The 18,529-nt window shown below is 48.3% G+C and overlaps 1 protein-coding gene across 2 annotated transcripts in view; it reads right to left on the bottom strand.

Moving 5' to 3' along the window:
• The window catches only part of SLC35F4 (solute carrier family 35 member F4), a 118,009-nt gene extending 109,640 nt beyond the window's left edge, over nt 1-8,369 (bottom strand). The window contains exon 1 of one of the 2 annotated variants that reach the window (XM_054635296.2): nt 8,073-8,369. In XM_054635296.2, the coding sequence (XP_054491271.2) occupies nt 8,073-8,175 (103 nt within the window). In that variant the 5' untranslated portion in view covers nt 8,176-8,369. The remainder of the gene's footprint in view (nt 1-8,072) is intronic. The other variant, XM_077180834.1, reaches the window with a different exon arrangement.
• Between the last annotated feature and the right edge of the window lie 10,160 nt (nt 8,370-18,529).

Here is an 18,529-nt window from a genome sequence, read left to right as displayed (position 1 = left end):
ATCACTGAGGTTGGAAAAGACATCTGAGATCAGGTCAAACCTGTGAGCAATCACCATCTTGGCAACCAGACCAGAGCACTGAGTGCCACCTCCAGCTGTTCCTTGGACACACGACTTCACCACCTCCACGGTCAGCCCACCCCATTGCTCAACAACCCTTCCCATGAAGAAATTCCTCCTGCTGTCCAGCCTGAACCTCCCTTGGTGCAGCTTCAGGCCATTTCCTCTCATCCTGTCCCTTGATCCTTGGTCAGAGTCTGACCCCCCTCAGCTGCATCGTCCTGTCAGGGAGTTCTGAGAATGAGAAGTTTTCCCCTGAGCCTTCTTTATCCAGGCCAAGTCCCCCAAGTTTTCTCAGCCACTCTTTATATGACTTATTCTTTATACCCTTCCCCAGTTCTGCTCCCTTCCCTGGACATGCTCCAGCCCCTCAATGTCCTTCTTGTCATGAGAGTCCCAGAACTGGACACAGCACTCGAGGTGTGGCCTCAGCAGTGCCCAGCACAGGGAATGGTCACTGCCCTGCTCCTGCTGGACACTACTGCTGACCCAGGCCAGGTGCCACTGGCCTCTTGTCCACCTGGGCACACCTGGGTTCATGTCCAGCCTCTGTTATCAGCACCAGTTCCTCTTCCAACTTTCCAAACACTCTGCCCCAGCCTGTAGCTCTGCATGGGCTGCAGAGGCCCATGTGCATGTGGCCAGAGTGCATGACCTGGCAACTGCTCTTCCTGAAACTCTCATAATTGTCCTCAGCCCATGGATCCAGCCTGGACAGATCCCCCTGCAGAGCCCTCCTGCCCTCCAGCAGATCCACACTCCCACAGAGCTTGGTGTCATCCACAAACTCACTGAAGGGACACTGGACTCCTCAACCAGATCATTAATAAAGTTATTAAACTGAAGGGACACTGGACCCCTCAACCAGATCATCAATAAAGTTATTAAACTGAAGGGACACCTGACCCCTCAACCAGATCATCGATAAAGTCATTAAACAGGAGTGGGCCCAACACTGAGCCCTGGGATCACCACTGGTGACCCAGAATGAGCACAGAAGGGCAGGGGAGCTCAAAAGCAGGCAGAGAGCACATGTAGAAAGCTACCAAGTTATAGAGAGCACATCCTCCACCTTTAGCACCAGGCCAGCTACAGCACCAGGCTTGCTGTGCAGTCACCAGTGGAGGCAGAGATCATTCCATCAAACTTATGGCTTGTTCTGAACAACCTCTGGCAAATTAGCATCACTCCCCCCATCCTACTGTCTCAATTTCCCCTGCCAAAGAGGGGTAATTTTTCTCAAAATCTTGGCAGATGTCTTTATGAGGCATCTTTAGAGCTTGGGAAATAATTCTTACTTAAATACATAAGACCGTGCAAGATTTTTGGCCATTACTCTCAACCTTCTGCTAATTTCCAGCCTTAATTTATTCATGGCCTGTTCCTACCCATTTGCCTGTGTGCCAACATGCAATTTCAGTTTAAATAACTCTTCTTTCCTACATTTCCTTGTTCATCCTCCCAAGATGTGTTTGGAGCAGCAGCCTTGTTGCCATCCTGGCGTGGGAAGGCCCAGCTCTATCAGCTCCCCTTGCAAGGATGTGCTCTTCACTGCCCTGCTCATCACAGTGTCCTTCCCAATTTGGCTTCATCCCTTCTGCCCACAGATGTCCAGAACTGTGTCCATGCCCAGTTTCACAGCTGAGCTCCTCAGGGATTTGCCCCCAAGGGGATGAATCAGCCCCTGAGGGAAGGGCTGAAGCAATTTCCTCTCCTCCCAGGTGATGAGACCCCTCAGCTTCCACAACAAATGATGTTCCCAGGTGAGGGGAAGGTCCCCTATTCCAGCTACCAGGGCAAGGCTGCCAGGCCACCCCCTTCCAGCACAAACAGAAACCCACACAAAGCCTGGCCCTATTCCACTGAAGAAAACAAACCTGGTCTTGCCAATATTAGTCGGCAAAGGAGTATTTATAAAATCTGTTTTGCTGAAAGAAATTACTTCATAAGTTACTGCTACCAGTGCTGATACACAGCCATACTTCTTTTTTTTTCACCCAAACAGAGAGACAAGTCTGTGAGAAAAAGCAGCTATGACAGGACTGCATCCTGTGCCATGATACCCACTTGTGCCCCAGAGCTGGGGAGGGGAAATTGTTAAATTGGAAATTTGCAATCCAGCCCTCACTGCTGCACACCCCCCAGGGCACAGCCCTCCTATGGAAAACCCCTGTCCAGTGGGGAAAGGGAAGGCTTTGAAATAAAGCTCGTTCCAGGCTAGCTTTGCATCTGGAGCCCCTGCAGCCCAAATGGTACCAGGTGGCACAGGGACACTGCCACAAGTGGTACCAGCCAACACAGCCCCGAGGCTCCAACTCACACAGAGATTCAGACACTGCTTCCTCCCTCCCAGACCCCTCAAACTCAGCTCAACAAAATCAGCCTCATCCAGGAGAAATTTCCAAGCACCTTTCCTGGAGTTCCCCTTTCCCAGCCTCCCACTGTGCCTGACCAAGGGCTCTGGGAACGCTGGAGGAGCAGCTGGGTGCCTCCAGTGAACAGAGGGAGACTTTGTTCCTCTGGCTGGAAGTGACAAGGCACCAGGAGGGCAGGGTGCTCAGTAAGCACAGAGATGATCTGGGTTTGCCATGTGATTTGTACTGCAGCAGAGCTGCTGGCACAGCTGCTGTGATAACCAGGAGAAAATTCTCTCCAGTGCTTCAGGGGTAGCTTTTCCCTCCACAGCCTTTTCCTCCACACAGGGAGCAAGAGCTGAATTGTCAAGCCACGATGCTGGCTCAGCATGCCTTAATCCCAGCCTTATTAAGGCAAAGCAATTAAGCAGGGACTTAACTTTGAAGGCATTCTCAAAGCCCCGTGGCTTAGAGCAAGCTCAGACTTAAGTAGGTGCTTAAGCTCAGACTGCTGACTTGAGGCTGAACTTGCCAAATTAAACCACAGACCTTTGCTAGAGCTGTTCTGCAGGGGAGCAGGAAAACACACAGCTTGCTCCTGACAGCCACTGTGCTCATGGCAAGGACAGGTCCAGCATCTCCCCAGGCACTGCTAAGGTCACACGCTGCTGGAAGGGCTCTCCAGCTCCCTGACAGACACCAGCAGAGGCATGGTCACCCAGTGTCCCAGCGTGAGCCCAGTGTCACCCAGGCTCTCACCGTGAGCCCAGTGTCACCCAGTGTCCCACCGTGAGCCCAGTGTCACCCAGGCTCACACCATGAGCCCAGTGTCACCCAGTGTCCCACCGTGAGCTCAGTGTCACCCAGGCTCACACCGTGAGCCCAGTGTCACCCAGTGTCCCACCATGAGCCCAGTGTCACCCAGGCTCCCACTGTGAGCCCAGTGTCACCCAGTGTCCCACCGTGAGCCCAGTGTCACCCAGTGTCCCACTGTGAGCCCAGTGTCACCCAGTGTCCCACCATGAGCCCAGTGTCACCCAGTGTCCCACTGTGAGCCCAGTGTCACCCAGGCTCCCACCATGAGCCCAGTGTCACCCAGGCTCCCACCATGAGCCCAGTGTCACCCAGTGTCCCACTGTGAGCCCAGTGTCACCCAGGCTCCCACTGGGAGCCCAGTGTCACCCAGTGTCCCACTGTGAGCCCAGTGTCACCCAGGCTCCCACCATGAGCCCAGTGTCACCCAGTGTCCCACCGTGAGCCCAGTGTCACCCAGGCTCACACCGTGAGCCCAGTGTCACCCAGGCTCACACCGTGAGCCCAGTGTCACCCAGTGTCCCACCGTGAGCCCAGTGTCACCCAGGCTCCCACTGTGAGCCCAGTGTCACAGCCCTGCTGCTGCACAGCCTCGTGACAGCACCTTCTGCTCCCAGCAGCTTACACAAGTCCATGGTTCCAGGTCAGGCCTGAAGGAGAGGAGAAGGGGAGATCCAATCAGCAGGGGATAATGTCCAAAAGAACTCGTTTACAAGTCCAGCAAGGGCCTGAAGGAGGTGGGTGTTCATAATCTGCAGGGGTAGGAATCAAAGCCTCCAGCCACAAGTTAAGAGAAGCTCTCCAAGCAGGATCAAAAGGAGGAGGTGATGGCCCATGTGAGGAACCACTGCATTTTCAGTAAAGTTGTGCTGTGCTTGCTCAGCTCCTGAGAAAGCAGCATTACAGAAATGCAGAGCATCCTGCAAGACATCAGGCTTTGTGGATAGTGGGAAGGGCTCCATCAGAAAGACAACACAGGCAGAAACTTGATTTGGTGAAGCTGATGAGGATCAGAGATGAGAAACTTTGACTGGAGCAGTTTTAATTCAGTGGAAGGCACAGAAGAGGTGTTAGGACAGACTTGAAGGAGAGGAACTTTGTAGTGTGAAAGTAAAAAAGGTTTCAGTACTGAGATGAAAGGCACATGGGGTGGCAGTTGGAAAGAATGGGGGGAAAAAGGAAAGACAAACAAAAAAACAAAAATCAAAACCCACAAAAAACAAACCCCATACGTACTCTTGACCCTGGAGACTCTAAACATGACTTTATTGCCAGCAGAAAAGTCAGAGAAGAATGAGAAGTCACAGCAAAGGTCAGGAGAGGGAACAGAGTCTCCCACTGTTTGTGTAGATGATAAAGTTCCATCAGACCAAATGAAGTTGCACACATGGAAACGTGGAGGGAGACAAGGGGAACTTACATGGGAGCACCACCTGCAGCCCCAGGTCAGAGGATGGAGCATCTGAGCTGCAACAGCACCATGCCCTGGAAATGATGAATTCCAAAGAAATTGGCTGGAAGAGAGACACAGCCCCCTCCCTTCCCACAAAAGCCAGATACCTCACACAGAGTCTGCACATTTAAAATGCAAGAAGTGAGGGAGCCATGAATCCCAAGGCAGAAGATGACTGGGATCAGGAAGAGCCCTTTCCATCTCAGCACAAAGTGGAGGGGAGGAAAAAATTCTATCTTTTTCTTGTTAGGCAGGATATAGGATTTTTGCAATAGGCATAGATGTCAATACCAGACCAAAATACATTTTTCTGCTCATTCAGATGATTTACAGAGAAATAAAACAGGTATTTTCCTTCTCGAGCAACTTTTTAAAGGATAGATAAAATGATAAAAGTGCCTGACTTAAAATTAATAAAAGAATCATCACATGCACACCCCAAGTCTGAAGTAGGTTAATGCACTCAAATATGGATCATGAGGCACAAGTCACTAGAAAATACTGCAGTTCTTTGTGATAACAGCTCTTGAACACCACAGTGCTTTAACTTTAGATTTCATGGCCATTTGTGAGCAGCCCTCAGCCTTCCCTCACAGAAACCATGGCATGATCTCCTGTTAGACCATGGAACAGAATGCACTGAAGGAGGGATGCAAATCACCAGCACATTTCACAGAGCCTTGGGCTTTCCTTGTCATCTTCCAGGTACCTCCCAAGAGTGAGCAGAACAGCAGCCACCCACTGCTGCCTTCAGCTTCCCTCAGTGCATCCTTCTGTCCCCTGCTGGGGACAAGGAGGAGCCTCAGGGAAGGTGGTGACCATCAGCAGGCTGTCACCACCCAAATCATGTCCCCCTGGCCATCTGGTGCCTGGCCAGCTCCCTGCTCAGAAGCAGAGAGCACAAAGCCATCCTGGGGACAACAGCTCTTCCTCAGGCTCCAGGACAAAGGTGACAAAGCACAAGCAGGTGACTGCACGTGCAGTGACAGGAAAAGGGCCCCTCTGGCACTGGGGAGGGTATGGACACAACCTGCCTGGAATTCTGAGCATGCTGAGTGCCACCAACATTGTCCACCTGAGCTAAAACTGAGTTTGGATAGTGGTGACAAAAATTGTGCCCTCACCGAAATAAACTGAGATATCAAATCCATTCATAATTAGGGCTACAAACTGCCCACCTTGCATGTTTCCAGTGCTGCATCTGTGTGAACAATTAGCCACCACAAGAACTGTCAGTCAACAGAGCTTTAGAGCACCTCTTAAAGGCAGTAAGTTGGCCAAGACACAGGAACAGAGTGAGAACTCCAAGCCAGACCTCCAAGAATGACTCTTGCTTGAGTGCCAGGGGATGTATGCTCATGATGCCTGGTTCTACCTTGGGTAAGGCCAGAACATCTTTGTAGAGGCATTCATAAACCCAAACCACACAGCCACAAGGATAAAGCAGTCATCTGCCAACTGCAAGCACTCCAAAAATTATGATGACAGTTCCAAAACTTAGGAGATTGCTTTAAAAAGCACTCACAACTTAGAAGGGGTTCATGTATTTCATTTACCCAAAGGCACTGAAGTATTGAAATACCTCTGATTTACACATTTGCAGATTTCCTCTTTAAACATGACAACCACAAATGTTGCTTATTTTCTTCAAACAGCAAAGCGTGAGCTACTGATCATTTTATTTTGCCTCAGCACCCAGCCAGAAAGGCACAAAAGGCCAAGAGACCTGCAGTAAAATCCCAAGAGTCAGCACTTCTGAAAGCCTTGGCCTCTCCTGGCATGCTTTTTCTAGTTTTTAAGCAGATGCAGTTTGTAGCATCTGCAGAACGTGGTCTAAGAGAGCTTTTCTCTGTCCAGGCAGCACTCTGCTGCCATTCCCACTGCACCACACAGAGCACTTGGATTGACAACACTGGATTCAGATCTCTAACTTGATGCAGACTGGGAGTGTTGCTGCAGACTGAAAAATTGCATTCTGCCACCCAAGCAAACTTGCAGCAAACTATTAAGGCAGAATCCTCACCCTTCTCTGGTAAATCACACTGTGGAGCCACTACAGAATTTGGGACACAGGTCCCACCTGGCTCAGACTTAACTAATCCCTGGACTGACATTTAGCCATGCCTCCAGATTGTTTAGAGCTTCTTCCCCACTCCTCTGACTGCAGAGAAACCAAGTGACCTCAACAGATAAATGCCCATAACACCTGTCATGCTGTTAGCATGCCACAAATAACAGATGGATGAAACCACTGGGCTTGACTTGGATTTTTCAGCTGATTATTGCACAGAGAAATTTTTATTTATTAAGTGGCTCCAATGCATGCCTTTCCTCCACCATAAAAAGCCTGCAGATGTGTTTTTCTGATATTAGCAGTTTATTAATAGTGTTTTTTGGTTTATTATTGCATTGGAGCTGGAGAATACTGCACTGTTCTGGAAAGCTGAGTATTCCAAGGGGAATATGCAGAACAAAGTCTGCTCCTTAGTGCTCACCTCACCCAAGTGGGTTCCTTGCCTTTCCTTTATTTTGCCTCTCACTTCGCCTTAATTCCTCTTCTGTTCATTAAGCTATGGCATGTTATAGTTTTGCCAACTGCAAAGCAACTACTAATACAATAAAACCTGATTGCACACATTTCCTTGGTGGTAAAAATGAATGATTTCTTTCATTAGCCAAACTTTCCCCATCAAACAGAGTACTGGGACTGCCAGAATTCCAGAGAAACCCACTCAGGCTTTCCCAGCTGCTAGAAACCTGCTGATCCTAATTAAAAACTTCAAAAGAAAAAAAAACTAGGGAATTTCTGCAAGGGCCACCTGCTTTATTTTCTGCTTCTTCGTTGAAGGGAAATAAATAAATAGAACGCGCTCCATAGAAAGGAAAGACGCCGAACCAACACCAAGCCCCTAAACCACAAGTGTCTGGCAATACAGGACGAAGGAGCACCCCATGGTCGGTAACTCCCCACTTTTCTGGAAAAATCTCACTCGTTTCGAGAGGAAGATGAATAATTCAGGAGCCGAAGCGCCCGCCCGGGGGGACACACCGGGACCGAAACTTTCCCGGTGCGGCGGGCGCGGAGCAGGCGGAGAGCGAACCCCCCCAGCCCGGCGGGGATGAGGGTGGGAGGGGTAGAAATAAAAAATAAACCCTAAAACGCCAGCCCTGAGAGGCTGGGAGCCGCGAAGTTCCGCGGCCAAGCGCCGCCGCCCCCGTCTCCAGCCGCAGAGCCGCCGCGTCCCCTCGGGGCACCGCGGGCACCCCGCGTCCTGTGCCCCACACTCACCCCGAGGGATGGGGCGGCACTTAGGGGGGGCATGGCACCCTCAGGGCTCTGCCCACACACACACCCCCCCTAAAGGGCCGGGAGAGGCTGGAGGGAGCCTTACTTTTCTGGCTGGAGTATCCCGGGTAATATCCATAGTAGCCGGTGATGCGCAGGATCCTGTCCTCGATGGTGGCCACGCCGTTGGGTGCTGCCTTCCCATCCATAGAGGGAAGGAGCCGCGCGGGGCGGCCGGGCGGGACGGCGAGCGCAGCCGGGAGGGCAGGAGCAGCAGCAGGAGCAGGAGGAGGGGGAGGAAGGAGAGGAGGAGAGCAGCAGGAGGAGGAGGAGGAGGAGGAGGGGGAGGAGGAGCGCGGCCGCCGCAGCTCGCGGTGCCGGCGGGGCGCTCGCTCTGCCTCCGCCGCCTGGTGCAGGACGGGCTCCGCAGCGCGGCCCCCGCCCTCCGCTGAGGGCACGGAAGGCAGCGAGCGGCTCCGCCGGGCCTCAGGCAGGGCGGGATGCGGGCCGGAGGGTCGGATCCTGCCCCCGGCACGCTCAGGGGTCTCTGGTGCCCCGGTTGGGTCGCTGTGGCTGTGTGAGCGCCGCTGTCACCCCGTCATTCCCCAGAGCCCCGCGGGCTGAGCGGGCTCACCCCGGCACGGGCGGCGCTGCCCCAGGAGCTGCGGGTTGTGAGGCACACGAGGGTGTCCTGAAGTGCTCCTGCAAGATCAGACCCTCAGATCTGACCCCCAAGGGCTGTACACAGGTGTCAGAGGAAGGAGAGAGTCCTTTAATTCGGACTCTGAGGGGACAAGGTATCACCACTCCATGCTGTGCGTGTCACAGAATGCTTTGGGTTGGGAAGGAGCTCAAAGTTCATCCAGTTCCACCCCCTGCCACGGCAGGGACACCTTCCACTATCCCAAGGTGCTCCAAGCCCTGTCCCACCTGGCCTGGAACATTTCCAGGGATCCAGGGGCAGCCACAGCTTCTGTGAGCACCTTGTGCCAGGGCCTCCCCACCCTCACAGGGAGGAATTCCTTCCCAATATCCCATCCAGCCCAGCCCTCTGGCAGTTTGAAGCCATTCCCCCTTGTCCTGCCACTCCATGCCTTTGCCCGAAGTCCCTGCCAAGCGCTCTTGGAGTCCCTTTAGCCCTGGAAGGGGCTCTGAGGTCGTTCCAGAGGCTTCTTTTCTCCAAGCTGGACAGCTCCAGCTCTCCCAGCCTGTCCCCATGTCAGAGGAGCTCCAGCCCTCTGGTCTGACACCTTTATCACATCCCTCCAGAGGAGCCCATCTCTCTCTGTGTCACTTGGAAACGCTGCCTCAGTGGTGGCAGCTCTGCTATCCCACACCGGCAGAGCTCAAGAAGAAAAGGGATATCTGCCCTCAGCTACCCAGACAGGCTGTACACCTGCTTTAACATCTCTCCATGCAATGTCCACAAAATCCTTGCCTGCATTTGGAAAAAAAAAGAGGTGACAAATTCACCATTTGGGTTTGGTACTCATTCCAGAAGCTAATTCTGTCTCTGGCAACAATTAGGCTTTGAATTACTTGACTTTTCATGCCACTGGTCCTTGCCACATTTCTCTCTGCTAGACTGAAAGGACCATTAGCAACCAGCCTTTCTTCCTTTAAAATGTATTTCTATCCAAAAATCACCTCACTTTTTCTTCTTCTTTTTTTTTTTTTTTTTTTTAATGGCTGTGTCATACTTACCTTCACTTACTCCTTTTCCATCCAGTCATTTTCATTAACTGGTACATGAGCAACCCAGTGAAGACATTCCATATCCTCTGCTTCTTGCTCTGCTCACATTCGTTTTTCTCTGTTCTGTGCTTGGCTAAATAAGCTGATGGCACAAAACTGCCTTTTATGAGCACAAACAAATAATAGATGTATTAAAAATAGCCCTTGCTGTGGCTTTGCTCAGGGAGTCATTAGCTGGTTAGTGTTTGTACAGTGCTTTGAAGATCAAGGTTTTCTGGTGTGTGGATGCAGATATGAAAATGCACTTGCAATATTAAATACCCTTTTGATCTTGATTTCTTGTCTCTTGCCCTGGTGCTGGCTAATACTAAGGGCAGTTACAAATCAGCCATAAATCAAACCACCAAAATAACTCAGGAATTCAAGGCACAGCTCATTTCACAGTTTCCCCTTCCCCTTTTAAGCTAGCTATGAAACAAGATCAGCGACTTTTCATGCTTTTCACTGTACAGATTTTTTTTTGTATTTGTCCAACAGAAGCACAGACCCCTGCATGGCAAATTTACACCAACTGATATTTGCTTTTACTTCTAATCTGTGGAGTGCCATAAGCAGCCCTCACCCCTCCAGAATTTCCCAGACCATGGGACAGAGCAACTGAGACCCAAACCAGATATTAGTTGGCTTTGAGAGGTGCTGGGTCAGTTGGAGCTGGTGAGGCTCTAAGCTCTTCTGCAGGATTAAAATTCCCTGTCCTACTTAGGGAAGCACAGTTGATGCAAAAATCACTTGCCTGGTGTGTCGTGTGGAATCTCTGAACCAAGCACAAGTCCCCCCCTTCCCAATTTCACCTCCAGTGGGAGTTGGTGTTATGAGAACATTACCAGCATTGATCTCAGCTTCAAAGTCAAATTTTGGGACTTAAAAGTGTTACTTTGAAGAGAAGGAAAGAGATGGCTGGTTCATTTGAAGGTTAAACTGATGCACCCAGAAACAACTCTAAGCTTCAAGCTTTTCAAACACCTTAGTTCAGGCTTAATTTTTCATCTCCTCTCCTCCTCTTATCCCTAGGCTTTCAAGGACATGCTGTGCATGTTTAAACATCACCAGATGATAATACAAGCAAAGCCATTCTTGAAATTGCTCCTGCCTGTGGTTCCCTTCCAACATCACTCAGTGCAATGGATGCACAGTGATACCTTCTGTCTGGTTGAAAGATTAGAATGAATTGCAGCTCTGTATTGTTTCTGAATTCATACTATGCTGACTATTTTTCTTTTCAGAAAGATCAAGCAAATTACTTTCTCTGCAATTGGGCTTTCTGCAAGTTACAGTTAAAGGTGTGCAGAGGAAACCTTGCTGAGCAAGATGTATTAACTACATTTATTACCAAGAAAAAGACACATGGTGAGGGGCACACGGGGATTTGTTTCCTCTCTTCAAGTTAACAAGGCCATCAAAGTCACTATTTGCATAAATATGCTGAAGTGATTTTGCAGAGAGATTTGTGTATTTACCATTTTCTGACTTACATTTGAGGGTTGATCCAGAAAAGAGCTTTAAAAGCATCAATTTAACCTGTAGCTTATTGTACAGGGTGAATTTCCACCAGATTTCACAAAGAAGTGTCTTTCTCTAAAAGAAAAAGAAAAAAAAAGCCTTATACCATTACTGGCCACAGTGTTTTCAAAAAAAAAAACAACAAATCACACTTAACTCCAGGCCATATGTTTGCAAAAATAACTTCTCAAGTGAGAGAACAATGTACATGTCTCCTGATCATCTTGCTGATTCTGCAGACAGTCCCAGTGTCTTTTTTGCTGCTCACAGCTTTCCCAGACAGCCTCAAATAGAAAGGAACAAGAGTCTGGGTGTACTTCACAGCTGCTTTTCAAACCCCACTGGCTGGGGCTGTCATGAGACCATGAGTATCCTCATGTGAGCAGAGCCTGAAGGGCAGACCTTTCCTCATCTGCCCATTTTCTGACCACACCACCTCTGGTTTGCTCTCTCTGAGGCAAGAGGCATCATTTCCTCCTCCAGTTCCTTATTAGTGATGCAAGATACCCTAAAGTCCCAGAGATGAGAGCTCAGAGTTCTCCATGTTGGACAAACAGCCCAGAGGGTCATGGACAGCAGAGAATCAGACAATGGTTTTGGTTGAAAAGGACTTCAAAATCATCTTGTTCCACCTCCTGCCATGGGCAGGGACACCTTCCACTCTCCCTGGTTGCTCCAAACCCCTTCCAACCCAGTCTGGGACACTGCCAGGGATGAGGCAGCCACAGCTTCTGTGGGCACCCTGTGCCAGGGCCTCCCCACCCTCACAGGGAAGAGTTTCTCTCTAAAATCTAACCTAACCCTGCCCTCTGGAAGTGTGAAACCATTCCCTCTTGTTCTGTCCCTCCATGCCCTTATCCAAATTCTCCTCCAGCTCTCATGGAGCCCCTTTTGGTACTGAAAACCTCAATAAGGTCACCCCAGAGCCTGAGGACTTTAGGATTTAGGGAAAGATGCAGGGGGCAAAAAATGCTGAGAGTTGAAGTGGTTGCCTGAGATCCCTTAGCAGATCAAGCACAGGCTTTGAGGAACACAACCCAGTTCTCCTCTTTCCCATGCCAATTCCATGTCCTTCTTCTCTACTCCATCATCCTCCACGTGCCTCCCCAGTCCACCTGAGCTGAGAGAAAGGGGAGATTTTTCACCATGAGCTGAGGTTGCTGCCAATCCTGTCATCTCATCTTTGAGGAGGCTCTGCCCTGTGTTGTTTTGAGGATTGAGAGATAAAAGAAAAAACAACAGGCAGCTGTGGTCTGTCTTGCAGCTTACCTGTGAGCCTGTGAATGTGTGAAAAAGGAAAAAAAGCACTCACACAGAGAGGATTGTTTAATGCCAAGTGAGAGTTTTAAGTGAAATCTTAATTACAAGTTGATCATTCCAAATTAGCTGTTTTCATCCCTCCAATACACTGTTTTTTGAAACAAGAATGTGTCATTTTGGCTTGGATTATATCTTAGCAAGAACCTTTAAAAAGTCATGGCCAAGAGGACTTCTCTCCTGTCATTTGGAGAAAATTATTTTGTGTGTTATGGATCCAGTTCTCCTTCAGACAAGTCACACTGGTGTAAAACCAGCATAAACATGAAGAAGCTGGACCCACAGATAGGGAAAAGAAAATCTGTAGTGTTTGAAGTTCCTTTAATTGTCCTCTGAAGTGGCACCGTGAAAGTCACTGGAGCAAAGCCAGTTCTTGCTTAATCTGCCTGGTGCACACCAGGGATGAGGGATGGGCTCAAGGTCGAAGGGACTCCTTGGCAATATGGAATTATTTAGTGTAAAGATGCCTCAAGTTGGCAGCTCAGTTTTAAGAGCTTTTCCTCCCTCCTTCTTGTTTGAACACTGGGGAGATTCCAGCTTGGACCAAAAATTGAAACCAAGTTCCAACGTACTTCAGAGCATCACCAGATATTAAAAGGATCTGATTTGGCAGTGAGCAAGGCAGCTTTTTTAATGCCAGTTGATTTCATTGATGGGAGGCAGAACAAGAAACAATCAACTCTTTCCAAAACCATGACAAAGAAGGCAATAAGGATGGAGGAGAAAGCTGCCAGAGCAGTCTGCATGTTCCCAAGCAGTTTGTATGGATATATCCATGCTCTGATCCACCTGGGACACCAGGAATTGGGGGGGAAGCAATTAACAATTTCCCCCATGCTGTATCAAAATGGAAACCCCAGCTCAGTGCATTCATTCTAACTAAAGGCAGCAAGAAAGGAGCTTTCAGGGCACTCATCATTTTTGTTTGCAAATAGCAAGGGGATGTAGTTATTCCTCTGAGCCCACACTCAAACATTTCCTAGAAACATTTATTTAGCAGTAGTACTGTCAATGTATTGATGCCTGTTTCAAAGGGAGGGAAGCAGAGAAGAGACTCAGTTGAAATTGCAGCAGGTTGCTGCAGGAATTTGCTCCCTGAGGACTATCCAAGACTGCTCAGTCTCAATGACAAAATGAGACTAACAGTTACAGAACTCCACATAAATGCAAATAGCACATGGCCACTGTGTTCTGCATCACTTGAGATGGGCTGAGACCTGTTTTTACAAAGTACTGACCATGGTTTTGCCTTCCCCTTTAGCAGCTAGAGATACACAGCAATATCCATTGCTGTACTTTTTCAACTCCCCCTTCTTCAGCTGGGTCTGAGAATGATGAACCACCACAACTAAATTCTTCTGCTCTTTTCAGTAGAGCTGTAGAGCTGTGGCCACGTGCACCAGCAGATCTTTCCTGGGAGTAGTGAGATTTCAGACTGACAAAATCTGCTGGACTTCCAGATTTCAGTGTGACTGCAGTGGTAGGGATAGGAAAATGAAATCATGATTTGTACAGGACATAGGGTACTTTTTGGAATAAATCTGTGTTGGTATTGCCAAGGAACTGCTTTCCTACCCTCCCCATTCAAACCAGGACTTGATCCCTGAGCAGTCTTTGGAACTGGAGTTCTACACTGGCTCAAGACTCAGCTGGGATGAGACCCACACCATTTTTTGAGCACCTGGTAAAGATTTTGTGTATTTATCCCTGCCCCTGAGTCCAGAGGCTGGAAGTGACCAGGCAGATGCACTGACATGGAAGTGTCTGGATGGCTGGTGGTCAGGACAGTACTGAGCTCATGATGTGGTGTCAGAAATCTCCTCTGAGATTGTCTGTGATGTTTTTCAATGGTTTTTGACACCAGCAGGACCCACAATGGAGCACAGACAAGAAATCAGCACTATTGGGCACTTCTAAAGGCAGCTTTCTTGCAAGTGATAAACTCCTGGCTCTTTTGATACATCTGCACCTATGGAGTTTCCCAGATGGTGTTTTGAGGAGATCAAGAGTTCATGAAAAGCAGCATGAAAAACTCAAAAATCTCTACCACCTCCTGGTGGCAGAGATTTCCTGTCTGTGTACACAGGAGAGATCCTGATGGGCTGAGGCCTGATCATCTCACATCACTGCAAAGGTTTTGATGTCTTCAGATCTGTTCTGCAGTTCCTCAAAGTTCCCAGTGAGAGATAATGCATAAGGTATTATCCTCAGCCTTTCCTTCCCACACTTCTCCCTGCCTACATCAGATCAATTCCTTCAGGCTGCTCCACATTCTGGACAGTAAAGTCAAGATGAAAGATCTCCCCTTCTGCCTCCTTCCTTTTGGAGTATCTTGTGCTGTTGGAGAAAGTGATCTCTGCACACCCACTCAAAATCTGAGATTTCTCCATCAAAATGGAGATTGAAACAAGTGATGTGACCTGGCCCCAGCAATGAAATGAGTCCTGTCCCCTTGGACTCTTCAGAGTGCTTCAGATCATCCTATGGAAGGATGGAAGTTCAGCTCCTTCTGATGTCTGAGACTGAACCAGAGCACATCCAAAATTGCTCTGAAGTTTTGAATGAATGAAGCCCTCATTGTCACCACTAAATACCTGAGTGGCTTGGCTTGGGAAAAAACATCTTCCTGGTGCTTCTGAGGGCTGGGATGCCTCATCCTGAGTCACTTCCAGGAGGCACAAGAGCTTTATCCCAAGGCTGGATTTGCTGATTGCCTGTTCTGAATTATCCAAATTGTACCTGGAATAGGATAGGGCAGCACAACTCAACAGAGGCTCAGGGTAAGCACTCCGATTATTTTGTGTGTGTGTGCATATCTCCTTTCATAACATTCTGGTCAGTCAGGAAGACAAATATGTGGAGAAGGAAAAGCTCCCAGGCTGGGGGTGGTACCTTTAGGTGTGCTTTGCTTTCCCTGTCAGCCTCAGGAGGATGGTGCATCACCCTTTGGAGCAGTACAGCTGCAAGCTGAGCCTTTTTGCTCTTGGGAATGAGGTTTTTATGGCGTGAACTGTCTGTGGAGGTGAGGTTGGTTTTTATCCTTTGCTTTCCATCTGTTTGCTGTGCTGGGCTAAGTGAAGCAGATCACAATCAGCCCTCAGTGCCCAGCCCCAGCCTGCTGGCTCTGTCACATTGCCAAGCAGCTCTGACATCCCTGACCCCTCTGCAGAAGGAGCTCATGAATTCAGATGGCCTGGATGTGCTCCAGTGGGGTTTGTCACGTTTTTGCCCCTTTGCCATGTGACAGATGTGGCTGGAGCCCTGCACGCCTCACACTGGGTTTGCAGCCCCGCACTGTCACCTCTCTTCTGCCTCACAAATGGACATGTAGGACTTGTGGCCTGCTGTGATGCTCTGTGTGTGGCCCCAGGAGTGCATCACTCCCAAAGTCCCTGCCAAAGGAACCCAGTTCCCTTCCCCCAAAGAGCCCCAGGGGCTTGACCCAGTGTCCTTACCCAGATCTCATCACACACTGCAGCCCCACTGCCCAGAGTATTCACTCCTGAACCTCATCTGCCTCCAATCTGAGATATTTCAGGACAGGACCTTAAAAACACACTGGAAGAGTCTGACCAGTACCCTAAAATAATATATATCATGAGCTTTTTCCTCATTTCCTTTGCAAATATGCAAAGCATATTTGGAAACTTTATTCTTCTGCCTCTGCAGCTACTTCCTAGCCATGGGAGAAAACCTACATCAACTGACCCTTTCTCTAAAGGATCAGTGGGTAAAGCCTGCATTTCAGAGTCTGGTTTCTCTCTGGAAACTCCTTGGATTAGACACTTGTGTAGGAAAAGAAATCTGGTGTCCCGCTCCCTCTGCTGGTACAACTTTTCAGCCATTACCTTGTACCAAAAGCTGTCCCAGTGCTGTTCTCCAGCACCTCACCTGGCCCTGCTCCTCGGAGATCTGTCCCTGTGTCCAAGGAGGAGGCTTGGGAGGGGCAGTAGATCTCTATTGCAAACAGTTTTCTAATGAAATCCAGCTTTTCCCCAGCATTTCTTATGGCTGTCTCTGAAATTTCTGTGTGAGCTCTTCTATTTGGAGATTTATTTCTGTGTCCACAGAGATTCCTGCTGCTACCCAAACTTTTCTGATGGTATTTTTTCCTGCTTCCATAAGCGTTTAAAGACTTCTTCCTTCAAGATCTCCTAGTGTGCTGCTTGGTTCCTTTCTGTGCTTCAGCCCTCAGAGGTAGGATCCCAGTGTAGATATCTCATTTTCTCCCTCTTACTAATATTTTATTTAGAGAGCTTTCCAGACTGCCAACAAGCCCTGGGCAACCTTTCCATCTGATATTCTTATTTATAACAAAGCCCTCTATCCCGTGTTTGCCAGATACCACTTTTTTCTTTTTTTTTTTTTATTGAAATTGCCACGGGGAAATGGCAATATGGTTCTTCCTTTAGTGATCACACACATTACACTGAAATAATTTAAATGGGGTCTTTGGTCTTCACAGTGATCAGAGTTTGGCTTTGTTTCAAATCCCAGCCCAGACCAACCTGGTCTGCAGCCAGAATGAGTTGTCATCTTGAAATATCCAGAAAACGTCCAAACTGATTGCTATTCATCACTTAAATTGTGAAACCTTTCAGCAAGAACAGAGCCAGCTGTTACTGTTTTTAGCTAAATATATTACTTTTTAGTTGTAACGCTTCTTGCTGTTTTCCAGAGTAATATAAACCTACCATGAATAATGTTTTCAGTGTCAGAAGGTGATTAATTTTCTGCTGCTCCTTCTTGCCATATGTGAATCTTTAGCAAAAACACCAGAATTTTTCTTTACCCAGGAAGAAAAAATGTTCCATTCATACCCAACACTGCTGGCAGCATCATTTTTCAATGACAAAAATGGTACTTGGGCTGGCCCTGAGATCTACGTGAAAGGGTACCACAAAGCACTGGTTCTGTAGAAGAGTTTTTTATTTTTATTTTATTTCATTTTGTTATTTTATTTTAATTTTTTAATATGATACTTGGCAGAAGTCCCATTCTAGGGCAGGAAACTTTCTCCTGTGACAGCCAGGGCAATGCTGGGTTTCTATTTCAAGTGTAACATGGAGGTGACACATTTTCTTGTATAATCTCCAAGAGGAATGAATTTACTAAACTCAGGGCTGTGACTGTGATACTATTGAAATTTGGAGAAGTAACACCATTTCCTATCATTTGGTGTGAAGAATAACTGGTTTCCAGGCATTTCCCTTTGTTTTTAATAAATGACCTCCCTGTGAGCTATTCAGTTGTAGTATAAATCAAATGTTTCTATTTCAAGGAGATGTCATGAGTATCTGAAACTTCTCTTGATTCTCTCCATTTATTACATCCAGAACAGGCACTACTAAGGTTAAGGTTGTAAGGCCAAGCCCTAAAAGGGTCAGAAGCACCAGGCTTTAGGTTTTCTGTGCCATCAGGGCTGTGCTGGGTGGGCTTTTACCATTGAAATCATTCCTGGTACCCACCCTGCTGTTATGAAGCAGCCCTGATAAGCCCTCCCTGTCCTGTGCATCTGCCCCACTTCCAAAATCTGTGTTTAAATCATGTGATGATAAAGTTATTTATGCCCAGTTTGGAGGATAGCTCTTCCTCTTCATCCCCTTCTCCCCCTTGTCTTGGACACAGAGCCATCCCCTCCTTCCTTCCACACATATCCCCTCTCAAATCTCCAAGGCTTAAAAAGTAGCCCAGCCTCAAACCTGGATTTTACTTATCCTCCCAAGTCCAAGCCCACATTCCATGAAATTACTGTACACTATTTTTCCTGCAAGTCTCTTACCTGCTGGCACAGTGGGGACAAGACACCAAGTGATCATTTTTCCATGCTCTGTGTGAGAGCTGAGCCCCTGTTTCCAACACAGCACCAAACCTCTGCACTGAACTGAACATGAATTATTCCCTCTGGGATGCTCATCACAGGAGAAACTGGGAGTTGTGCAAACAAAATCGCTTTTTAGACATCACAACACACCACTAGCATGGAAAGCC

The sequence above is a fragment of the Agelaius phoeniceus genome, chromosome 6, assembly GCF_051311805.1.
Source record: "Agelaius phoeniceus isolate bAgePho1 chromosome 6, bAgePho1.hap1, whole genome shotgun sequence".
Classification (NCBI taxonomy): Eukaryota; Metazoa; Chordata; class Aves; order Passeriformes; family Icteridae; genus Agelaius; species Agelaius phoeniceus.
The sequence above is the reverse complement of the archived record's forward strand: the minus strand, read 5'-3'. Positions and strand labels throughout refer to the sequence as shown.